The sequence below is a fragment of the Manis pentadactyla genome, chromosome 11 (genome assembly GCF_030020395.1).
Source record: "Manis pentadactyla isolate mManPen7 chromosome 11, mManPen7.hap1, whole genome shotgun sequence".
In the NCBI taxonomy this organism is placed as follows: domain Eukaryota; kingdom Metazoa; phylum Chordata; class Mammalia; order Pholidota; family Manidae; genus Manis; species Manis pentadactyla.
The window spans coordinates 77,310,360-77,336,726 of NC_080029.1; the positions used below are offsets into that span (position 1 = coordinate 77,310,360).

Sequence of the window (26,367 nt, forward strand, 5' to 3'; positions counted from 1 at the left end):
CAGGTGTGAGTCCTCAAGTTCTTCAGAGGACAGCACATTCTGTGTTTGCACAGGACAGCATATCACCTTGCAACAGCCCTGGCAACTTGGGCCTTGCTTCATTCCCAGTCTTATAAGTGGCTCCCTTGTGCCCATGTATCTATCCCCATCTTTCCTTGCACCTGATAACACACATTGATTTTGCACTGCAGAATAAGCATGTCTCTGGTCTTTTCCAGTTCCAGTGTGGTCTCTCCATGTGATGCTTGCAACTCCTTTAACGTCTGGGACAGTTTCTTTTCTTCTTGGTTTTTTGGTTCACTGGGCTATAGAGGGAAAAAGCATTGGTAAAAGGGAGTATAAACATGACAAGTACAGTAATAACTATTGTTTAAAAGTAGTTGTTGGAAACAGTAAAGTACCAGCAACAAAATCTACTCTAGAATGTAAATGAGGAGTTGTGTCACTTCACAAGTGCTCTTTCCCCTAGTTCCTCAGGTTCAATGGCAGCAGTGGGCAAGCTGCACAATCTCAACAGCTGTTTGCTCTTCAGCAGATCATTTCAAGCCCTCAACTGGAAAAGATTCTGAATTGTAGAAAGTGTAAAGAATGGAAAAATCATGTGGAGCTCACAAAGGTTATCACTACTGTCAGCCTTCTCAGAGCCTCCCAAGTATTGTCCTCAATCAGGATAAAATATTATTCAGTTAGCTTTCCTGTCCTTTCATCTTTTCTAGGGATATTTGCCAGACACCCCTCTGCAGAGGGGACTTGCTTGATTATAGAGGCTCTTACCTCTATCTGAGTGATCTCCTGGCATAGAGGCAGGTGAGTGGTTGTTTCAGATGGCCCGTCAGGACATTGGAAAATTGTATCTTTATTTTGGAAGCTATCTACTTCTTGTTTATGCTTCTGAAGCAAGTTGGTGACTTCAAGCTTCAGATCCTTGTTTAGAGCTGGGGAAAAGATAATCCAGAAAGTTGAAACTCTGTAGTTATCAGTAGTCATGGTTAAAGTTGGACCAAGTATAAATTAAATTTTCCCATGAATGTTTAGTTCATTTTATGAATTTGCCCTTACAGAAGCAATCCTCTATTATTTCTACAAAGGGGTTCTATCTTTTCAACCTAGTAAACTGAGTTGACACTTAGAATTCAAAACCAAACCAAAAACACCTGCAGAACTGCAGAGTGGAAAGGAAAAGGACAAGAAGAAGAAGCAGAGTCACTAGACTGATGGGCACAGTCCAAACTTTGGGACAGCACCATCCCAACTGGTATCTCACCGACTCTTCCCAGCACCATTCTGACTTCTAAGCTATTGGCTCTCTGTGGGCCACCGACCTGGATGGAGAGAGGGTAGGCACTCGGGCATTTCCTTGTGTGTGTGTGTGTGTGTGTGTGTGTGTGTGTGTGTGTTGTTCTGTGTGATCATCTCATCATCATGCATTAGAGAGGGGATTAGATTATTTTTCCCTAAGGTCTTTATAAGACTTTACTTGTATTCATACATACTACAAGATCCTAAGCTTTATCCTTTTATGGTTCCTGTCTCTATTTTTCTCAATATTGTATTTTTTCTCCACTTTCTTATGTGAATGTACTAGAATCTGAAGAAATATAAGATTGATAAGATTAAATATCAAGGCATCCAGGCAAGAAAAAAAAAGTGAGACAAAGGTCTCTTTAACAGTATTCAAAAATCTTTAGAATAACTGTCAACTGTGAGCCACTGTTTAGATGGGGAAAAGTGGTGCAAGAGCAGTAATTGGCTTCTCAATTTCAAGTATCATGTGCTAAAAATAAAAGGCCCCCAATCACCTTCTAAAGTGACTGATCAGAATAAAAGGCAGAGGAATTCATTGTCAGTACTTTCAATTAAAGAAAGTAAATGTTTAAAAACATAAGTAGAGAATTGGCATCCTCTCAACTAAAAAAATACATTACAGAGAGGTGGAGCCAAGATTGCGACATGAGTAGAGAAGCGTAAATCTCCTCCCAAAACCACATATATCTATGAAAATATAACAAAGACAACTCTTCCTAGAATAAAGACCAGAGGACACAGGACAACATCCAGACCACATCCACACCTGCGAGAACCCAGCACCTCGCAAAAGGGGTAAGATACAAGCCCCAGCCCGGCGGGACCCAAGCGTCCCTCCCCCCAGCTCCCGGCGGGAAGAGAGGAGTCAGAGCAGGGAAGGAGAGGGAGCCCAGGACTGCTGAACACCCAGCCCCAGACATCCGGACCAGAGCGCAGACACAGTGCAAGTGCAGGGCCCTGGATACTAGGGAAACAGGACAGCAAGACCAGTGAGTGGGTACCAGAGGCCTGGCACCGGAGGACATAAGAAAAGTGAGTGGCCATTTTTTTTGTTTTTTGTTTTTTTGTTGTTGTTTCATTGAGGTGAGTGCTTCTTGGAAGTCTTAAAGGCACAGGGACCCCAATACTAGGGAAACAGGGCAGCAAGACTGGCAAGCGGGTATCGGAGGCCAGCGCCGGAGAATAAAAGAAAAGTGAGCGGACATTTTTGTTGTTGTTGTTGTTGTTTTGTTTTGGCGAGCGCTTTTTGGAAGTCTTAAAGGGATAGGGACCCCAATACTAGGGAAACAGGGCAGCAAGACTGGTGAGCAGGTGCCGGAGGCTGGCGCCAGAAAATAAAGAAAAACGAGCGGCCATTTTTTATTTATTTATTTTTATTTTTTAAGTCTTTTTTTTTTTTTTGTGGTCGTTGTTTTGTTTTGGCGGGTGCTTTTTGGAAGTCTTAAAGGGGCAGGGCGGGACACTTAATCCAGAGGTAGGGAATCTGGGGATCTCTGGGCACCCTAATCCCCTGGGCTGCAGGGAGCATGGAGGACCCTTACAGAGATAAATAGCCTACCGGCCACTCCCCCTCCAACGCGACTCCACCACTTTGGAGCAGCAGCCCCACCCAGGCCACGCCCACAGCTACAGCGGAGATAAACTCCATAGCAGCCAGGCAGGAAGCAGAAGCCCTGTCTGCGTGCAGCTACCCAGCACAAGCCACTAGAAGTCGCTGTTCTCCCAGGAGAGGAGGGCCACAAACCAACAAGAAGGGAAGTTCTTCCAGCCGTCACTCATCCCAGCTCTGCAAACTATTCCTATCACCATGAAAAGACAAAATTACAGGCAAACCAAGATCACAGAGACACCAGAGAAGGAGACAGACCTAACCAGTCTTCCTGACAAAGAATTCAAAATAAAAATCATAAACATGCTGACAGAGATGCAGAGAAATATGCAAGAGAAATGGGATGAAGTCCAGAGGGAGATCACAGATGCCAGAAAGGAGATTACAGAAATGAAACAAACTCTGGAAGGATTTATAAGAAGAATGGATAAGATGCAAGAGGCCATTGATGGAATTGAAACCAGAGAACAGGAACGCATAGAAGCTGACATAGAGAGAGATAAAAGGATCTCCAGGAATGAAACAATATTAAGAGAACTGTGTGACCAATCCAAAAGGAACAATATCTGTATTATAGGGGTACCAGAAGAAGAAGAGAGAGGAAAAGGGATGGAAAGTATCTTGGAATAAATAATTGCTGAAAACTTCCCCAAACTGGGGGAGGAAATAATCGAACAGACCACAGAAATACACAGAACCCCCAACAGAAAGGATCCAAGGAGGACAACACCAAGACACATAATAATTAAAATGGCAAAGATCAAGGACAAGGAAAGAGTTTTAAAGGCAGCTAGAGAGAAAAAGGTCACCTATAAAGGAAAACCCATCAGGCTAACATCAGACTTCTTGACAGAAATCCTACAGGCCAGAAGAGAATGGCATGATATACTTAAAGCAATGAAACAGAAGGGCCTTGAGCCAAGGATACTGTATCCAGCACGACTATCATTTAAATATGACGGTGGGATTAAACAATTCCCAGACAAGCAAAAGCTGAGGGAGTTTGCTTCCCACAAACCACCTCTACAGGACATCTTACAGAGACTGCCCTAGATGGGAGCACTCCTAGAAAGAGCACAGCACAAAACACGCAACATATGAAGAATCGAGGAGGAGGAATAAGAAGGGAGAGAAGAAAAGAATCTCCAGACAGGTATATAACAGCTCAATAAGCGAGCTAAGTTAGGCAGTAAGATACTAAAGAGGCTAACCTTGAACCTTTGGTAACCATGAATTTAAAGCCTGCAATGGCAATAAGTACATATCTTTCAATAGTCACCCTAAATGTAAATGGACTGAATGCACCAATCAAAAGACACAGAGTAATAGAATGGATAAAAAAGCAAGACCCATCTATATGCTGCTTACAAGAAACTCACCTCAAACCCAAAGACATGTACAGACTAAAAGTCAAGGGATGGAAAAACATATATCAGGCAAACAACAGGGAGAAGAAAGCAGGGGTTGCAGTACTAATATCAGACAAAATAGACTTCAAAACAAAGAAAGTAACAAGAGATAAAGAAGGACACTACAGAATGATAAAGGGCTCAGTCTAACAAGAGGATATAACCATTCTAAATATATATGCACCCAACACAGGAGCACCAGCATATGTGAAACAAATACTAACAGAACTAAAGGGGGAAATAGACTGCAATGCATTCATTCTAGGAGACTTCAACACACCACTCACCCCAAAGGATAGATCCACGGGACAGAAAATAAGTAAGGACACAGAAGCACTGAACAACACAGTAGAGCAGATGGACCTAATAGACATCTATAGAACTCTACATCCAAAAGCAACAGGATATACATTCTTCTCAAGTGCATATGGAACATTCTCCAGAATAGACCACATACTAGCCCACAAAAAGAGCCTCAGCAAAATCCAAAATATTGAAATTCTACCAACCAACTTTTCAGACCACAAAGGTATAAAACTAGAAATAAATTCTACAAAGAAAACAAAAAGGCTCACAAACACATGGAGGCTTAACAACATGCTCCTAAATAATCAATGGATCAACGAACAAATTAAAATAGAGATCAAGGAATATATAGAAACAAATGACAACGATAACACAAAGCCCCAACTTCTGTGGGACGCAGTGAAAGCAGTCTTAAGAGGAAAGTATATAGCGATCCAGGCACACTTGAAGAAGCAAGAACAATCCCAAACGAATAGTCTAACATCACAATTATCGAAATTGGAAAAAGAAGAACAAATGAGGCCTAAAGTCAGCAGAAGGAGGGACATAATAAAGATCATAGAAGAAATAAACAAAATTGAGAATAATAAAACAATAGCAAAAATCAATGAAACCAAGAGCTGGTTCTTTGAGAAAATAAACAAAATAGATAAGCCTCTAGCCAAACTTATTAAGACAAAAAGAAAATCAACACAAATCAACAGAATCACAAATGAGAACGGAAAAATCATGACAGACTCCACAGAAATACAAAGAATTATTAAAGACTACTATGAAAACCTATATGCCAACAAGCTGAAAAACCTAGAAGAAATGGACAACTTCCTAGAAAAATACAACCTTCCAAGACTGACCAAGGAAGAAACACAAAAGTTAAACAAACCAATTATGAGCAAAGAAATTGAAACGGTAATGAAAAAACTACCCAAGAACAAAAAAACCGGGCCGGACGGATTTACCTCGGAATTTTATCAGACACACAGAGAAGACATAATACCCATTCTTCTTAAAGTTTTCCAAAAAATAGAAGAGGAGGGAATACTCCCAAACTCATTCTATGAAGCCAACATCACCCTAAAACCAAAACCAGGCAGAGACCCCGCCGAAAACGAAAATTACAGACCGATATCCCTGATGAATGTAGATGCAAGAATACTTTATAAAATATTAGCAAACCGAATACAAAAGTATTTCAAAAGGATCATACACCATGACCAAGGGGGATTCATTCCAGGGATGCAAGGATGGTACAACATTTGAAAATCCATCAACATCATCCACCACATCAACAAAAAGAAAGACAAAAACCACATGATCATCTCCATAGATGCTGAAAAAGCATTTGACAAAATTCAACATCCATTCATGATAAAAACTCTCAGCAAAATGGGAATAGAGGGCAAGTACCTCAACATAATAAAGGCCATATATCATAAACCCACAGCCAACATTATACTGAACAGCGAGAAGCTGAAAGCTTTTCCTCTGAGATCGGGAACTAGACAGGGATGCCCACTCTCTCCACTGCTATTTAACATAGTACTGGAGGTCCTAGCCACAGAAAGAAATACAAGGAATCCAGATAGGTAAAGAAGAAGTTAAACTGTCACTATTTGCAGATGACATGATATTGTACATAAAAAACCCTAAAGACTGCACCCCAAAACTACTAGAACTGATATCGGAATACAGCAAAGTTGCAGGATACAAAATTAACACACAGAAATCTGTGGCTTTCCTATACACTAACAATGAACCAATAGAAAGAGAAATCAGGAAAACAACTCCATTCACAACTGCATGAAAAAGAATAAAATACCTAGGAATAAATCTAACCAAAGAAGTGAATGACCTATACTCTGAAAACTACAAGTCACTCTTAAGAGAAATTAAAGGGGACACTAACAAATGGAAACTCATCCCATGCTCGTGGCTAGGAAGAATTAATATCGTCAAAATGGCCATCCTGCCCAAAGCAATATACAGGTTTGATGCAATCCCTATCAAATTACCAGCAACATTCTTCAATGAACTGGAACAAATAATTCAAAAATTCATATAGAAACACCAAAGACCCCGAATTGCCAAAGCAATCCTGAGAAAGAAGAATAAAGTAGGGGGGATCTCACTCCCCAATTTCAAGCTCTACTATAAAGCCATAGAAAACAAGACAATTTGGTACTGGCACAAGAACAGAGCCACAGACCAGTGGAACAGACTAGAGACTCCAGACATTAACCCAAACATATATGGTCAATTAATATTTGATAAAGGAGTCATGGACATACAATGGTGAAATGACAGTCTCTTCAACAGATGGTGCTGGCAAAACTGGACAGCTATATGTAAGAGAATGAAACGGGACCATTGTCTAACCCCATATACAAAAGTAAATTCAAAATGGATCAAAGACCTGAATGTAAGCCATGAAACCATTAAACTCGTGGAAAAAAACATAGGCAAAAACCTCTTAGACATAAACATGAGTGACCTCTTCTTGAACATATATCCCCGGGCAAGGAAAACAACAGCAAAAATGAACAAGTGGGACTATATTAAGCTGAAAAGCTTCTGTACAGCAAAAGACACCATCAATAGAACAAAAAGGTACCCTACAGTATGGGCGAGTATATTTGTAAGTGACAGACCCGATAAAGGCTTGACATCCAAAATATATAAAGAGCTCAACCACCTCAACAAACAAAGAACAAATAATCCAATGAAAAAATGGGCAGAGGAACTGAACAGACAGTTCTCCAAAAAAGAAATACAGATGGCCAACAGACACATGAAAAGATGCTCCACATCACTAATTATCAGAGAAATGCAAATTAAAACTACAATGAGGTATCACCTCACACCAGTAAGGATGGCTGTCATCCAAAAGACAAACAACAACAAATGTTGGCGAGGTTGTGGAGAAAGGGGAACCCTCCTACACTGCTGGTGGGAATGTAAACTAGTTCAACCATTGTGGAAAGCAGTATGGAGGTTCATCAAAATACTCAAAACAGACTTACCATTTGACCCAGGAATTGCACTCCTAGGAATTTACCCTAAGAATGCAGCAATCAAGTTTGAGAAAGACCAATGCACCCCTATGTTTATCGCAGCACTATTTACAATAGCCAAGAATTGGAAACAACCTAAATGTCCATTGGTAGATGAATGGATACAGAAGATGTGGTACATATACACAATGGAATACTACTCAGCCATAAGAAGACGGCAAATCCTACCATTTGCAGCAACATGGATGGAGCTGGAGGGTATTATGCTCAGTGAAATAAGCCAAGCGGAGAAAGAGAAATACCAAATGATTTCACTCATCTGTGGAGTATAAGAACAAAGGAAAAACTGAAGGAACAAAACAGCAGCAGAATCACAGAACACAAGAATGGACTAACAGGTACCAAAGGGAAAGGGACTGGGGAGGATGGGTGGGTAGGGAGGGATAAGGGGGGGGAGGAAGAAGGGGGTATTAAGATCAGCATGCATGGTGGGGGAGAAAGGGGAGGGCGGTACAACACAGAGAAGACAAGTAGTGATTCTACAACATTTAGCTATGCTGATGGACAGTGACTGTAAACGGGTTTATAGCAGGGACTTGGTATAGGGGAGAGCCTAGTAAACATAATATTCTTCATGTAAGTGTAGATTAAAGATAACAAAAAAAAAGAAAGAAAGAAAAGGGGGATTACTCCATGATAGGATAAAACTAACTGTAAATCAACGATTAATGCATGCTTTAAATATCCTTAATTTTGATCACTTAAAGGGTGTCAGATGATCAGCTATGGAGGCACACTTTTCTGATAATATTCCTTTCTCTTAAAAAAAAAAAAAGCAGTTCCTGTGTGGTGACCTCCAATGAGTTCTACACAATGGTATAAAGGGCAGATCAAAGTGTGGGCAAAGGGTCTGTTTGTGTTTATATAGAGGATCAAAGCCTAATTGGGCTACCCAGAAAATGAACTAAGATACGATATGAAGAAGAACTTCCAACATCAGCACTCTCTGGAAGAGTCATACCAGAAGATGATCATCAAAAAACCTCAACAAAGATCCAGGCGATGCTGCAATTGTAGCTGCATTCATCCCACCGGTTCCTGGACTTGCCATTGGAATGAAGAAGGAGATATCTAAACTGGCCTGTGCATACAGTAAAACAACAAATTTGACTGGATCTACACTGTTGGAACTCAACCAAAAATTAGGAGAAGTGCAAGTTGTAGCGCTCCAAAATCTTACAACTACAGACTATCTTCTGTTAAAAGAACATATGGGACGTGAACAGTTCCCAGGAATGGGCTGTTTTAATTTGTCTGATTTCTCTCAGACTGTTCAAGTACAGTTGGACAATATCCATCATATCATAGACAAATTTTCACAAATGCCTAGGGTGCCTAACTGGTTTTCTTGGCTTCACTGGAGATGGCTGGTAATTATAGATCTGCTTTGGTTATGTAACTGTATTCCTATTATGTTAATGTGTGTGTGCAATTTAATTAGTAGTTTAAAACCTATACATGCTTAAATTACACTACAAGAAGATATGTCAAAGAAATAATCAATTTTCCCATGTTTTCTTCCGTCTGCTACCTCTATAGCTTTTCTTCTTCCTTCCTAATTACAACCCTTAAATAGAATTCGTGCCTCATATCGAATTTACCGAGTATCATAATTCCTCCAAGTGCTAAAGATACCTCAAGACAAATGCTGGGCATAGAAGCCACAGGGCATAAATCTGCAAAGAAGTAAAAAGCTAACCTTTTCAAACAATATTGCTTCTCTCTCACTTACCAACTTTACATCTCCCTGTGTGGCCCTGGAAGATGACTGGTTAGCCAGAGACGGGTAAGATTCCTCAAGGGAGGAACAACCTGAGACAGGCACAGTCGCAGGGGGGTCATCAGGTGAGAAATTGGGGATCAACAGAGGTGAGGCTTAGAGCCCCATCCCCCCCTGTTTTGAGAGAAATCTTCTGCATCCGTGGATGTTTTCTTGCCCTTGTCTAGCTCAGATTTAACACATAGTCTACAGGCACACACCTGATCATCTACATTTGCTCTCTTACAACACTAAACTAAGTTTTCTACCTTTATCTTACATCTACCTACCACTTCAGCATTTTATTAAAAAAATAAAAATAATAGCAATAAAGGGAGAAATGTGGGATCCACATGTAAATCAAGTATAAAAATCAAACGAATATTCATATTTGACCTGATTGTTTATAGTTCATAATGCGTGATCAAAACCGAAAGTTTCTGTGATGACTGCCCTTGCACTGTTCACCATGTAGGAACTTATTCACTATGTAAGAATTTGTTCACCATGTAAAAGAAAAAAAATGTTTAAGATGGTAAATGTTATGTGCACTTTACAACAATAAAAATAACAAGAATGGAGAAAAAAAAACATTACAGAGGAAAAAGTATATGTGTGAGGTAGGTGTCATGCTTTCCTCACTGTAAATCTGATCTGATTGCCAGTGTTCTTACTCTAGTTTTCCACAACCCCCACAGAAACAGGATCAACTTGAGAGGGTTGGAGAAATGCTGGCCTAAGTTCCCTTCTCCCAAATGAGATGTCAAGGAGGCCTCAGCTGAGAGCTCTTCAAGGCCTGACTTACCTTCTTCTCTGGACAGCTGAAGTAGGACTCTGCTCTTCTCCTCCAGCTCAGCATCCAGCCGAACCTGCAGCTGAGAGACCTGTAGCTGCAGCTGCTCTCCGTTGAGCTCAGGGCTCCGGGTATGCTGCTGACTGCTGTCCAGCATGCTGAACATAGGAAGCAAGTGATGAGGGAGGGAAGAATTGTTGGATGGATACTCAGAGGTGTGTGGTATGACATCTTTATTATACACATTCAGCATCTCCTAGGCCTAGTTCATCACTAATTCCTCTACATGGTTTCTGCTGCCCCTGTTTTATCTGCAACTGTCATTTACCAACTGCCTTGGAACTTTTGGGCCCTACTAAGGAATTCTTTAGTATCACTCCTGTTTAAGTCTCAAATATCCCACAGAGAAAATAACCCAAGTCATATCTCTTTCCCAAGGAACTTCTCCAGCATGATGGCTTTCTTCAGGCAGGGAATTGTGTACCAAGACATTCTCAGGCCTGCTGGCGTAGGAATGAGGAACAAAATATTCCTCTTTTCCTTACTCCAATCCTCTCTCTACCTCTGCCTATGACTAGTTTAGAGAATACTTGCCTTTGAGCTAGCTTATAAACTGCTACACTGAAGGGTAGTGCGATGGTGGTACCCTGCACACTGGACCTAGCTGTCTGGGCAGACCAGCTCGGAGTGTAAAACACACACAGCCAGTCCTTGATTGAATCAATGCAGTCACAAGAGAAGTAACATTGCTAATCAAGCTATTATTTCTGTTTGTATCTTTTTCCCACTTATCATTTTAATCAATGTGGCCTAAAAGCAACTTGCTTTAGCTAGTATTAAGAGTTCTTGGCACTTCCTGACCATACATTTCAGGATGATCCAAGAAGAAAGTATTCTGAGTGATGAAAGGAAAAGGCTAAAAGTAATGTTTGTCACAGGGAGTCTCCAAAGTGGATAAGCCCCACGCTACTTCATTTCACTGAGATGAAGCCCATCAGTTGTGCCCAGGATGCCCCCATATAACCTGCCCAATCTACATCCTGCTGCCTTAACTGAGTCAGAAGTCACCCTGAATTTTTTAAGCTTCTAGGTATTTTTAATTTCCAAATTAATACATGAATATATGCTTGTTGTGAAAAATTAGGCTGATTCAGAAGTACACAGAATAAAAGTGAAGGCGCTTCTTCACCCTACTTCAATCCTTTTATCTCACCAAAAGTGTGTGGACACACACACATGTGCACATACACACACATCATAAATTAGGTCAGATTTAACATATTCTTTTACAACATGATTTTTATTTTAACACTATCTCAGGCATAGGGATCTATACCTTATTTTTAATAGCTTCATAGTATTTTATTGTGGGCATGCAACATGATTTATTTAATCAATCCTTGTCACAAGAAATTTAGATGGTTTCCAATTTCTTCACTATTGTTAACAATGCAGTAATTAACATTCTTACTATACATTATCTTTGCACATACATAAAAGGATTTCTCGAGTTTTGATTCCAAAAAGTGGAATTGCTGGCACAGAAGATGTGCATGTTTAATATCTTGATAGATAACATCAAATTCCCTTTCAAAAAGACTGCACCAACTGATATTCTCACTAATAGTATTGAGTACCAATTTCCTTATATCTTATCAACAGTAGTATTATTTTTAAAATTTGGAAGGCACTTTTCTATAATCATCTAACAAACAATGCTCTGGGACCCAAACCTGGTACTCACTTTTCTAAGAGTTTGTCATAATTGTCATTCAGCAATTTTCGTTCTTTTTCCAAATCTTCAACTCTCTCCTGAAACTAAGAATGGTAGTAGAGTGACTGAGATAAAATGTTAAAATCTATTGGCTTGCACAAGTTGTCCCTTTTCTGTTGCAGGGTGGGCCGTGAGCAGGAGGTGACCTATGTTCATCTCCCACGAAGAGTCATTCAATTAGAAAGACTCGAACCAACTGAAGGTGTGACAGAAACTCTTACTGGAATTAATGAGGATCCTCTGAAGCAATTTTTCATGGTGTTTGGGTTTCTACTGTTAGGAAAGCAGCAGAAAATGATAACTGAGCAAAGACTTTGGAGAATAGACATAAGTATAAATGCCTTTTTCCCCAATTGTGTAATATTGAGCAAATTATTAACCACTTGGAGCCAAATTTTTCTCATTTGATAAAAATGAAATACCCATATGGTTGCTAAGATACACTTTTTTTTTTAATATTGTAGATAAGAGTCCTTTATTTATTTATTTATTTATTTTGTGAGGGCATCTCTCATATTTATTGATCAAATGGTTGTTAATGACAATAAAATTCTGTATAGGGGAGTCAATGTTCAATGCACAATCATTAATCCACCCCAAGCCTAATTTTCGTCAGTCTCCAATCTTCTGAGGCATAACAAACAAGTTCTTACATGTAGAACAAATTCTTACATAATGAATAAGTTACATAGTGAACAGTACAAGGGCAGTCATCACAGAAACTTTCGGTTTTGCTCATGCATTATGAACTCTAAACAGTCAGTTCAAATATGAATACTCATTTGGTTTTTATACTTGATTTATATGTGGATACCACATTTCTCTCTTTATTATTATTATTTTTAATAAAATGCTGAAGTGGTAGGTAGATACAAGATAAAGGTAGAAAACATAGTTTAGTGTTGTAAGAGAGCAAATGTAGATGATCAGGTGTGTGCCTGTAGACTATGTGTTAATCCAAGCTAGACCAGGGCAATAAAACATCCACGTATGCAGAAGATTTCTCTCAGAACGGGGGGGTGAGGTTCTAAGCCTCACCTCTGTTGATCCCCAATTTCTCACCTGATGACCCCCCTGCGACTGTGCCTGTCTTAGGTTGTTCCTCCCTTGAGGAATCTTACCCGTCTCTGGCTTAAGATACACTTTTTAACATCTCTTAAATTGGAATGTAACTTACAATTGATGGTATCTTCCAATTAGCATCACTTACCTCCTTTAGGGTTATCTGCAGGATGGACATATTCTCCCTTTGGCTCTTCAAGCTCACAGCCTTCTTGCTCTCCTCTTTCAGCTCTGCCCTAAGCTCATTCACTTGGCTGAGGAGGACATCATGGGCCTCACTCAAGATTCCTTGATTCTGGGGCAAAAGGAAAGTTGTTCTGGGAATGTCAAATCACTCAGCAGAAGATCTCAAGATAACCAGCAACCCTAGCATTCCCTAGAGGATATCACAAAGGTGGCTTTGATTAACAGCACATTGCCTTTGCAGTGAATTGATGTTGGTTTTCAACCTAGCATTTTTCATGAAGTATCATTTCCCTCTTCGTGAGGATTTTCCCCTCTGGGAAACTGTAATTCATAATTGGAGCCTTCATTTCCCCACAGTTCAAATTAAACCTTGGCCCTGAGTGAAGCGTCATCCTTCACAGCTGCTTTTACTTCTAAGCTACCTGCGTATGTTTTATGATGATATACTCCACCTGTTACACCTAGCACGTTAACTCTTGAAGTGAAGTGTGCATTTTTCTAGTGGACACATCTGGTGAGGAACAGCTATGGCTGGTCATGCTGGGAACTCTGCCTTAGTGATTCTTAATCATGGACATTCACCCAGCTTCCCCAGCACCCCTTTCACAGGGGTGAACAGGGCCAAATAGTTAATAACACTAGAGAAGACCTGCAACAGCTTTGGTATATTTAACATCTCCCTCATGCTAGAGAATACTCTTGGGACTTTTTGAGCAAATGCTATAATTCTCTCTAGTAATAGGCTGAAAAATACTATTTCGAATTCTCAACTTAGATCTCATGTTTCAGTTTTTATGAAAACAGTGCAACAAGTATCTTATAATAATAGTATAATTTGTCTTAATAGAAACTATATGACATATTAACTTTGATTTAATTGGCTAAATTCTGGTATTATGTTACTTGAAGATGAATATGGATTTCTTTGGGTTTCATCACCTTGATTTTAACTAAGATAAAGAGATTGATGGAATCTTTATTAAGTACCTTCTGGAGCAGAGTTTCATATGCCTAAAAGAAAGAAAGAAGCATTATTCTACTGATCCATCAACTTGACATTCATTTTGATGTTTATCTCTGTAATATAAATGTTTAAATATTCGAGACATTATAGAAAATGCCCATAATTCAAGTCAGTTTATGTGCCTGTTTAGTGCCCTAGCTTGCCAGGTAGTCTGTGAACATTAATAGATCAGACCATTTCTATAAAAAGGATGAAGTGTCATTTATTCCCATTTGCATTTCACAGGATGGATTACCCAAGAAAAATATTTATTTTCAATCCAGGTGCTATCGCTTACTCTACATGCTTCAGGAAAGGTCTTTTGCCAGTTTTAGAAACAGAAAAAACAACAGCCAAACTGACAAAAACAGCTACTATTGGTTAAGCAGTTACTGTGTGTGTCATTTTGATGGTTATAATTGCTTCACATATATTATCTCGTTGAATCCTTGCAGGAAATCTGAGAGGTAAGCTCAGAGAGCAAAGTCACTTGCTCAGAATCACATAGCTATCACGAGGTAGAGGCAGAACTTTCCCTCATTCTGACCTCAGAGTCTGTGCTACTGACCACATACTGTACTGATAAGAGATTATGAGAATGCTAATTTATTTTCATACATATGTAAGAAAGCATGAGTAAAAGGTAAATTGCCAAAGGAAACTGTAAAACCTATATTTAAAAAAATGTAGGTGATCATTCACCATATTAGGTGACCTCTTCCACTACACCTGACATGGATATGGACAATTTAAAATGGCTTTCTTCCTTTTTGCCTTTAATGTCATGGAGGTATGGGTGGATTAAAAAAAATCTAATCCCATTAATATAGCTATTTAACCACACAATTTTAAATTATCTTCCTTCCCATATTTCCACATCCTTTTAAGCGCTACCAAAATTAACCAAACCAAAAGAATAGTTCTCTACAAAACACAGATCTGGAGGTGGCCTTGTAAAGATGCCTCCAGCCCCAACCTACCAAGCGCAGCACTACCTCGATGAGCGGCCAGTCTCAGGGAATGGCACCACCGTCATCTAGTCATCCAAACCAGAGACCCAGGGGTCATCTTTCACTTTGCCTCTTCTCTCACTCACTCTCCTTAGGTGATAAAGTCCATTCTTTTACTCATGGGCCTCTCCCAGTACAGCCCTTTCTCTGCAGGTCTCTCTCACTGCCTCCATTGGCACCACCATCCTGCCTTCCTGGGACCACTGCAGTCATCTTTTTCCTGACGTCTTTGCCTCCAGTCTTGTGAGCCAACCCATCATTCACTCTGCTGCCAGATGAACTTCCCTAGCAGTTTTGTGCCAGATGATCTTTCCTAGCAGTTTTGTGATTTTTGAGAAGTTGCAAATTTAATGTAAGTATAATGACTGTAATGACAGTTGTCTACTCAGAATTAATAATTGTTAGTCCTTTATAATAGGTTTTCAAAAGTGTTATTTGCTTTTTAAAATGTATTTCAAAAATACTTCAGACATTACAACAAGGCAAAGTGACCTCTCTGGGGAAAAAAATTGATCATGTTATTAACCTGCTTAAAATCTTTCTTAAGCTCTCCACTGCCTTCAGGATGAAGTCTAAAATCCTGCTAAGACCCCCATCACCCAGTCCCTGATGTTTCTCCCCTCTGCCTTGGCCTACACTTCTTCCCGCTGGAAAGCTCTCCTCTCTTTTGCACACTTGTGAACATCTGCTGACCTTCCGGTACCCCAGCATTTGGCCCAAGAATATACTCCTTTATGAAGCCTTTTTGGATCCTGTACCCACTCCTCTGGTGGATCTGACTACTCTCTGTTTTGTGTCCCATATATCCTTCATGTGGATAGATGTACTTACTTACATCTGGTTCTCTCCCTCCTGAAAGTTCCTGGAAGGCAGGAGCTGTCTTGTCTTGGTATCCAGTGCTTTGCATAGTTCCTGGTACTCAGTAAATACTTATTTAATAAAAGATTGGTGCAATCTATTGCATCAATTAATGCCAATTTCTACCATTGTGATACAAGTTTCTATTGAGCAGTAAAGAGAGAAGAGCATGAACCTGAGTGCCAGAGAAACCTGGACTCAAAGCTTGCTCTGCCTCTTGCTGTTTTCATGACTTGAGCAAATTCCTTAACTTCTTTGAGGCTCGGTTCCCTCAATAATAAAATAATATATAAAAAATATATAAAAATATTAAAAAAATAATAAAAATTTATTATTTTACCTTAAGGATTGCTGTCAGGCTTAAATGAGATCACGACTATAGGTATCTAGGACAGAGTCCAGCACATAGAAAGGGCCCAGGAATGGCTGGTTTCCTGCCTTACCCGTGATTGCACTTGGCTTCCCAACTTAATTACATTCTGGTTGTGACCCTTGGCTGGGACCTTAACCCTGGCACAAGTTAACCCCACTTAGTTCCTCCTTGATGGGGAGGACTTGAGCCTTCTTTCTGATAGAGAGATAATGAGAAGTATTGGAAGGAGAATGGATTCTGAGTTACAAGGCTTGGATTTGAATATCTCCTATAAGTTGTGTGGCCCTAGACAAGTAACTTACTTTCTCTTAATTGTAGTCTTCCTTGTGTAAAATGAAGAAAATAATACTAATCTCTTAACTAATTTTTTCCCCAAAAAAACACAATTGACAAAGGCAACTCACCTCTTGAACTTCTGCTAATTGTGCTTTTGTCACTACCAATAAGGTATTCCTTTCACGTACGAGCTTCTTAAGTTGAATGAGCTCTATATTCTCCTTAATGGAAGCTCTGGAGAAGGGAGACAGTGTAAAATATTCTGTCTGTGAATGGACAGAGGTAAGCACTTTCAACCATGACACTGCACCGTTAAGAATATCTTCCTCTTGCCTTCCAACCTCTTTCAAAACATACCACAAGTAGGAGTGTATGTACACTCCAATAAATAATCCTCTTTCTCCCATTTCCTCTCACAGGGGCTGAGATTTGATAGAGAGAACACCCAACCTTAACTCAGTGTTCTGAAAAAACACAACAGCTATTTAAAAATGATGGTGCTCCCAGTTCCCCAAAAACCTTGCGAAGTCCAGCTCAGTCTCAGCCTTGTTTCTTTAAACCAGAGAGGTGTGGGTACAGAGGGGAACACAAGAGAAGATTATTATTTTTGAACCTAGAGGATCATATTTTCTTTATTGTTGGAGAGGCACTGGGGAAGATTTGGGTTCACTAGACCCTATCTCAATGATTCCCAGTCTGAGCTGCTTATTAGAATCATCCGAAGAAATCTTTCAAATTACACTGCCTAAACCCCACCCCCAAATAACTGAAAGGAAATCTCTAGGGTGGGGCCCAGGCATCTGTGGCTTTAAAAGGTCTCCAGGTTGAAAACTTAGGTCCACACAAAAACCTGAAAATGGACGTTCACAGTGGTTTCATTCATAATTGCCAAAACTTGGAAGTAATCAAGATGTCCTTCAGCAGGCGAATGGGTAAATACACCATAGAATCTGCAGACAATGGAACATTATTCGGTGCTAAAAAGAAATGAGCTATCAAGCCTTGAAAAGACAAGAAGGAAACGTATATTGTTTCCTAACATATAACTTCTTAACACTTAGCATATTGCTAAGTGAAAGAAGCCAATCTGGAAAACCTACATAGTATATGGTTCTAACTATACAAGATTCTGGGCAAATGCAAAATCATGGAGAAAGTAACAAGATTAGGGTGCCAGGGGTAAGGGGGTTAGGGAGGGATATTCAGAACACAAAGGTTGTTTAAGGTATTAAACTCTTCTGTATGATACTATTATGATGGATGTGTGCCATTGTACATCTGTCCAAATCCACAGAATGTTCAACACCAAGAGTGAACCCTCAGGTACGGGTGATGATGTATCCATGTAAGTTGATCCATTGTAACAAATGTACCACTCTGGTGGGGGATGGCCATGTGCGTGGGGAGATGGGGGGATGGGAAATCTCTGTACTTTCTGCTCAGTTTTGCTGTGAATTTAAAACTGCTCTAAAAAATAAACTCTATTTAAAAAAAAACTTCTCTAGGAACTAATATACTGTGAGGGTTTAGGACCACTGTGTGATGAGGATGAAACAGTTTACCTTTCATGAAGTGAAGCAGCAAATGTCCTATTATACATAAGAATATTAGATTAATCCCTTCAGATTAATCCATTTCTTAACCCACTTGGGACTTCAGGTCTACTTCTCAGATTGAATTTCATTCCAAGAATCCCTTTTTCCTCTGAGATGGAGGAAAGGTTTAAATAAGAACCTTTTACTTTTTCAGTTCACCGTGGGGTGAGTCATGGAATGGCACACTCTTACCGAAGCTCTGTGGCCTTCTGGGCATACTCCAAAGAACTTCTCTGTTCAAAATTATTATCTTTGGACCATGTTTTCTCAGGAGACTTGGGTGGTTCTTCCACTTGCATAGTATTGCTGGTCATAGTGTGCACACTGTTAGGTACGCACATAGAAAAATGAGTTTAGTCATGACTGGTGAAAGAAAGAACACTGTTAGAATTAGGAACATTAAACACAAAAAAGAAGAAATAGAAACTGCCATTACAGGGGTTTAGAATTGGGCTCTCACATATATAAAAATAAGTTAGAGGAGTTAGTAATTTTGGTACATGTAGAGACTGAATTTACAAAATACAGCTTTCAAGTGTCAAACAGAAATATAAATGAATAGGACCTAAGGGAGAAAAATATAAAGGGAAAAAGAGGGAATACCTTTAGTTAAGGAAAGGGCCTTTATTTTCCTTTCCTTGGAAGACAGAGATGCTTATTTTCCACTTTTAAGCAACAAAGGTGGAATTTGACCTACGGTTGATTTTTTTCTCTGATTATGCTGGAAAGACTTGAAAATGCCAACAATCACTTGTCCCCTAAATGGTTAATTTCCAGTTAAACCTGAAAGAGTAACTAACAGTGCAGGATACATGAAAAGAACTCACAGTTCGCTGGGTTCACCGGGTATTTCATCTCTGTTTTTTTCATTTGTCGCATGTTCTTTGAATGTGGGAGGAGCTGTGTAGCTCAGCCTCTCCCTTAGCTCTGAAAATTTAGACAGAAGATGCAGACACTGGCAACAGATTTCTCCAGAACTCGTGCTAGAACTGGAACACCAAGTGCTGTAGTAGGGAGCATTAAGATCAGAGGGGGAGTCCTTATAGGACCTCTGATCCCAGAGGAGAGGTTCTCAGGCTTTACTCCTGCTTAGATATGCAACTACAGATTTAATAAGTCACTGGGACTAGAGACTCTGAAGTGAGTGAGTACAAATGGGAAGAAAGGTGCAAGCTTGTCCAGGATGGGCCTGTGTGGTTAGCCTTGATGCATTTTATCTCTATTGCATGGCATATAATCGGTACTCAATAATGCTGAAGTTAAAGTGAACTGAAACTTGGACTGGTTTTTCGAACTTTTGGCTGCTTTTGCAAAGAATTGTTAGTCATCATAAGAAGAAAACAAATACTACCATTTGCAACAACATGGATATAGCTAGAGGGTATTATGCTCAGTGAAATAAGCTGGGTGGAGAAAGACAAGTACCAAATGATTTCCCTCATTTGTAGAGTGTAACAATGAAGCAAAACTGAAGGAACAAAACAGCAGCAGACTCACAGACTCCAAGAAGGGACTAGCAGTTACCAAAGGGGAGGGGTGAGAGGGAGAAGGGGATTGAGGGGTATTATGATTGGTACACATTGTGTGTGAGGGGGTCACGGGGAAGACAGTGTAGCACAGAGAAGACAAGTAGTGACTCAGTGGCATCTTACTACACTGATGGACAGTGACTTCAATGGGATACGGGGGGGACTTGATAATATAGGTGAATGTAGTATCCACAATGTTTTCCACGTGAAACTTTCTTTAGAGTGTATATCAATGATACCTTAATTAAAAAATTGTTTGGCATGAGCAGGGAGTTGAAAATACAGGACAATACTAAACAAAACCTAACAATGAATCCTCAGGATAAAGACACCCCATTGCCATGGACCTAAATCAGAGGTGAGCAGACTAGGTGAAGGAAACTGACACAGAGCATTTTCTTTAATTCAGTGTGAGGTTTTGTAAAAGCCAGAGACACCTAGCCACTGGGAATACAGGAAAAGGAGAAACCATAACTCCTCACTTGCAGCCTGACCTCTAGGCCTGGACATCAGGAACAGGCTTTGGGAATCTGTCCCCCATGGAACTGTATACAAAGTTTTGTCTATGTATCTGTGCACTTTTCTTGAGAAAAGGCTTAGCTTTGATCATGGTTCCAAAGAAGTCTACTTCCCCAAAAAGGCTAGAATCCCAGGCTGGAGGCATGGTCAATTCGCCCAGACTTCCACTGTTCCAGTAGAGGGACTTGTCTTAAGATCACTGCCACTCACACCTAAGGGGGACATCGGTGTTATCTTGGTTTTCTAGATCAGCTGCAGAACTTGACAAGCAAAGTTCCAGTTTCTGTTGTCTGATTCTCCCCTCAGCAGTACTTCACGATGAACTGAGAATATTGAACCTAATGTCCCACTCAGGAAAAAAAGATTTTAGAAGGTAGAAAGGACTGAGAACAAACATAAAATGGGAGTGGTGGGTGGAAAGTAAGGAGGAAAACGTGGCTGCCAAATCAAGCCTTCCTAGAGGGCTATCCCTGCCAGGGACTTGGCCCTGAATCTCACCTCTCTTGGATTTCTCGGGCACCGGGGCACCCGCCCGGGCTACGTGGAACTGTCTAGGTCCCGCATGGACCCGAGGCCGGGTGCGGCGGGAAGCAAGGCCTCCAACGTGCTGTAACTGCAGGTGCAGCCAGTGCACTGGGGGGCGCTGTTGCTTAGGGGAGCGGGGCCACCACCCCTCATTCGGCCGCCGCCGTGTGGGCTCCAGGAGCTGCTCTGCTGCCACCTCTGCCCGCAGGTTCCGGCCCGCAGCTGTCAGCCGGAGCAAGGCTGTCCTCATCCTATGGGCAAAAATAGAGCTGGTGGCATGTGTCTTTTCCTTCTATGACAGATACTATTTTCTACAGCTTATTTTATGGCAACTAATCACAAATTTATCTGTAGTATAGATTTATCTGCTGTGGTCCATTACTCACATTTATTACAGCTCCCAGTACGCTGTAAGTCTTTGACAGCAGAGCATTCGTGGGGCAATAATCACGGTCACCTTAGTTAAAAAAGGGTGGGGCATTCCTCAAGATATTTGTAGTGTATTTGTTTTTATTTTTTATTTTATTTTATTTTATTTTGTTATCATTAATCTACAATTACATGAAGAACATTATGTTTACTAGGCTCCCCCCTTCACCAAGTCCCCCCCCACCCCATTACAGTCACCGTCCATCAGCATACTAAGATGCTGTAGAATCACTACTTGTCTTCACTGTGTTGTACAGCCCTCTCCACGCCTCCCCCACTATATTATACATGCTAATCGTAATGCCCCCTTTCTTTTTCCCCACCCTTATCCCTTCCTTCCCACCCATCCTCCCCAGTCCCTTTCCCTTTGGTAACTGTTAGTCCATTCTTGGGTTCTGTGGTTCTGCTGCTGTTCTGTTCCTGCAGTTTTTCTTTGTTCTTATACTCCACTTATGAGTGAAATCATTTGATACTTGTCTTTCTCCACCTGGCTTATTTCACTGAGCACAATACCCTCTAGCTCCATCCATGTTGTTGCAAATGGTAGGATTTGTTTTCTTCTTATGGCTGAATAATATTCCATTGTGTATATGTACCACATCTTCTTTATCCATTCATCTACTGACGGATACTTAGTTTGCTTCCATTTCTTGGCTACCTTAAGTAGTGCTGTGATAAACATAGGGGTGCATCTGTCTTTTTCAAACTGGGCTGCTGCATTCTTAAGGTAAATTCCTAGAAGTGGAATTCCTGGGTCAAATGGAATGTCTATTTTGAGCATTTTGAGGAACCTCCATACTGCTTTCCACAATGGTTGAACTAATTTACACTCCCACTAGCAGTGTAGGAGGGTTCCCTTTTCTCCACAACCTCACCAACATTTGTTGTTGTTTGTCTTTTGGATGGTGGCGATCCTTACTGGTGTGAGATGATATCTTATTGTGGTTTTAATTTGCATTTCTCTGATGACAAGCGATGTGGAGCATCTTTTCATGTATCTGTTGGCCATCTGAATTTCTTCTTTGGAGAACTGTCTGTTCAGCTCCTCTGTCCATTTTTTAATTGGATTTTTTGCTTTTTGTTTGTTGAGGTGCATGAGCTCTTTATATATTTTGGATGTCAACCCTTTATCGGACCTGTCGTTTATGAATATATTCTCCCATACTGTAGGGTACCTTTTTGTTCTATTGATGGTGTCCTTTGCTGTACAGAAGCTTTTCAGCTTGATATAGTCCCACTTGTTCATTTTTACTTTTGTTTCCCTTGCTCAGGGAGATATGTTCATTAAGAAGTCACTCATGTTTATGTACAAGAGATTTTTGCCCATGTTTTTTTCTAGGAGTTTTGTGGTTTCATGACTTACATTCAGGTCTTTGATCCATTTTGAATTTACTTTTGCATATGGGGTAAGACAGTGATCCAGTTTCATTCTCTTACATGTAGCTGTCCAGTTTTGCCAGCACCATCTGTTGAAGAGACTGTCATTTCCCCATTGTATGTCCATGGCCCCTTTATCGTATATTAATTGACCATATATGTTTGGGTTATTGTCTGGAGTCTCTATTCTGTTCCACTGGTCTGTGGCTCTGTTCTTGTGCCAGTACCAAATTGTCTTGCTTACTGTGGCTTTGTAGTAGAGCTTGAAGTTGGGGAGCAAGATCCTCCCCACTTTATTCTTTCTTCTCAGGATAGTTTTGGCTATTCAGAGTCTTTGGTGCTTCCATATGAATTTTTGAACTATTTGTTCCAGTTCACTGAAGAATGTTGTTGGTAATTTGATAGGGATTGCATCAAATCTGTATATTGCTTTGGGCAGGATGGCCATTTTGATGATATTAATTCTTCCTAGCCAAGAGCACGGGATGAGTTTCCATTTGTTAGTGTCCTCTTTAATTTCTCTTGAGAGTGTCTTCTATTTTTTGGAAAACTTTAAGGACAATGGGTATTATGTCTTCTCTGTATGTCTGATAAAATTCTGAGGTAAATCCATCTGGCCTGGGGGTATTGTTCTTGGGTAGTTTTTTGATTACCACTTCAATTTCGTTGCTGGTAATTGGACTGTTTAGATTTTCTGTTTCTACCTTGGTCAGTCTGGGAAGTTTGTATTTTTCTAGGAAGTTGTCCATTTCTTCTAGGTTTTCCAGCTTGTTAGCATATAGGTTTTCATAGTATTCTCTAATAATTCTTTGTATTTCTGTGGGGTCCATTGTGAGTTCTCGTTTCTGAGTCTGTTGATGTGTGTTGATTCTCTTTTTCTCTTAATAAGTCTGGCTAGAGGCTTACCTATTTTGTTTATTTTCTCAAAGAACCAGCTCTTTGTTTCATTGATTTTTTTCTATTGTTTTATTCTTCTCAATTTTATTTATTTCTTCTCTGATCTTTATTATGTCCCTCCTTCTGCTGACTTTAGGTCTCATTTGTTCTTCTTTTTCCAATTTCGATAATTGTGCCATTAGACTATTCATTTGGGGTTGTTCTTCCTCCTTTAAATATGTCTGGATTGCTACATACTTTCCTCTTAAGACTGCTTTTGCTGTGTCCCACAGAAGTTGGGGCTATGTGTTGTTATTATTTATTTCCATATATTACTGGATCTCCATTTTAATTTGGTCATTGATCCATTGATTATTTAGGAGCATGTTGTTAAGCCTCCATGTGCTTGTGGGCCTTTTTGCTTTCTTTGTACAATTTATTTCTACTTTTATACCTTTGTGGTCTGAAAAGTTGGTTGGTAGGATTTCAATCATTTGGAATTTACTGAGGCTTTTTTTGTGAGCTAGTATGTGGTCTATTCTGGAGAATGTTCCATGTGCACTTGAGAAGAATGTATATCCTGTTGCTTTTGGATGTAAAGTTCTATAGATGTCTATTAGGTCCATCTGTTCTAGTGTGTTGTTCAGTGCCTCTGTCTCTTCACTTATTTTCTGTCTGTTGGATCTATCCTTTGAAGTGAGTGGTGTGTTGAAGTCTCCTAAAATGAATGCATTGCATTCTATTTCCCCGTTTAGTTCTGTTAGTATTTGTTTCACATATGCTGGTGCTCCTGTATTGGGTGCATATATATTTATAATGGTTATATCCTCTTGCTGGCTGAGCCCTTTATCATTATGTAATTTCCTTCTTTATCGCTTGTTACTTTCTTTGTTTTGAAGTCTATTTTGTCTGATACTAGTACTGCAACACCTGCTTTTTTCTCCCTGTTGTTTGCATGAAATATGTTTTTCCATCCCTTGACTTTAAGCCTGTGCATGTCTTTGGGTTTGAGGTGGGTCTCTTGTAAGCAGCATATAGATGGGTCTTGCTTTTTTATCCATTCTATTACTCTGTGTCTTTTGATTGGTGCATTCAGTCCATTTACATTTAGGGTGATTATTGAAACATATGTACTTATTGCCATTGCAGGCTTTAGATTCATGGTTACCAAAGGTTCAAGGTTAGGTTCTTTTGTATCTTACTGCCTAACTTAACTCACTTATTGAGCTATTATAGACACTGTCTGGTGATTCTTTATTTCTCTCTTTCTTCCTCCTCCTCCATTCTTTATATGTTGGTTGTTTTATTCTGTGCTCTTTTGTTTCCTTTAACTGCTTTTGTGGGTAGTTGATTTTATTTTTTGCCTTTAGTTAGTATTTGGTTGGTCTGCTTTCTTTGCTGTGATTTTATTTTCTCTGGTGACATCTGTTTTGCCTTAGGAGTGCTCCCATCTAGAGCAGTCCCTCTAAAATACCCTGTAGAGGTGGTTTGTGGGAGGCAAATTCCCTCAACTTTTGCTTGTCTGGGAATTGTTTAATCCCTCCTTCATATTTAAATGATAATCGTGCTGGATACATTATCCTTGGCTCAAGGCCCTTCTGTTTCATTGCATTAAATTTATCATGCCATTCTCTTCTGGCCTGTAACGTTTCTGTTGAGAAGTCTGATGATAGCCTGATGGGTTTTCCTTTGTAGGTGACCTTTTTCCTCTCTCTAGCTGCATTTAAAACTCTGTCCTTGTCCTTGATCTTTGCCATTTTGATTATTATGTGTCTTGGTGTTGTCATCTTTGGGTCCCTTCTGTTGGGAGTTCTGTGTGCTTCTGTGGTCTGAGCGATTATTTCCTCCCCCAGTTTGGGGAAGTTTTCAGCAATTATTTCTTCAAATACACTTTCTCTCCCTTTTTCTCTCTCTTCTTCTTCTGGTACCCCTTTAATGCGGATATTGTTCCTTTTAGATTGGTCGCACAGTTCTCTTAATATTGTTTCATTCCTGGAGATCCTTTTATCTCTCTCTGCATCAGCTTCTAGGCGTTCCTGTTCTCTGGTTTCTATTACATCAATGGCCTCTTGCATCTTATCCATTCTGCTTATAAATCCTTCCAGAGATTGTTTCATTTCTGTAATCTTCTTCTGGACTTCATCCCTTAGCTCTTGCATATTTCTCTGCAGCTCCATCAGCATGGTTATGACCTTTATTTTGAATTCTTTTTCAGGGAGATTGGTTAGGTCTATCTCCCCAGATTCCTTCTCAGGGGAAGATGTCTGGATTATTCTGGTCTGTATGAAATTCTTCTGCCTTTTCATGGCAATAGAGGTAGTTGTGGGGAGCTGGCGCATGTGTTGGCTGGGAGAATGTCCCTTCTTGCTGGTTTGTGGCCTTCCTCTCCTGGGAGAACTGTGACCCCTAGCAGCTTGTGCTGGGCAGCTGCACGCAGATGTGGTCTCTGATTCTTGACTGGCTGCTGTGGAGTTCAGCTCCACAGTTGCTGTGGGCGTGGCCAGCCTCATGCTGCTGCTCCACTATGGCGGAGTGGTGTCAGAGGGGAAACGGGTAGGAGGCTGTTTATCTCCATCAGGGTCCTCCTAGCTGTGCTGCTGCCTAGCGGATTAGGGCACCTGGAGTTCCCCGGGATTCCCAGCTGCTGGGCTAAGTGTCCTGTGACGTTTCTGTCCAGCTGTGGGGTCCCTGTCCCTTTAAGTCTTTCAAAAAGCACTCACAGG

General features: G+C 40.3%; 1 protein-coding gene across 1 annotated transcript in view; it reads right to left on the reverse strand.

Annotated features, from left to right (window-relative positions):
* Positions 1-26,367, reverse strand: part of RPGRIP1 (RPGR interacting protein 1) — an 82,299-nt gene that overhangs the window by 40,566 nt on the left and 15,366 nt on the right. Inside the window, 11 exon segments of the mRNA XM_057488612.1 lie at positions 162-305; positions 775-935; positions 10,265-10,410; positions 11,997-12,070; positions 13,237-13,383; positions 14,262-14,285; positions 16,923-17,028; positions 18,582-18,713; positions 19,217-19,314; positions 20,936-21,146; positions 21,148-21,213. Of these exon segments, the coding sequence (XP_057344595.1) occupies positions 162-305; positions 775-935; positions 10,265-10,410; positions 11,997-12,070; positions 13,237-13,383; positions 14,262-14,285; positions 16,923-17,028; positions 18,582-18,713; positions 19,217-19,314; positions 20,936-21,146; positions 21,148-21,213 (1,309 nt within the window).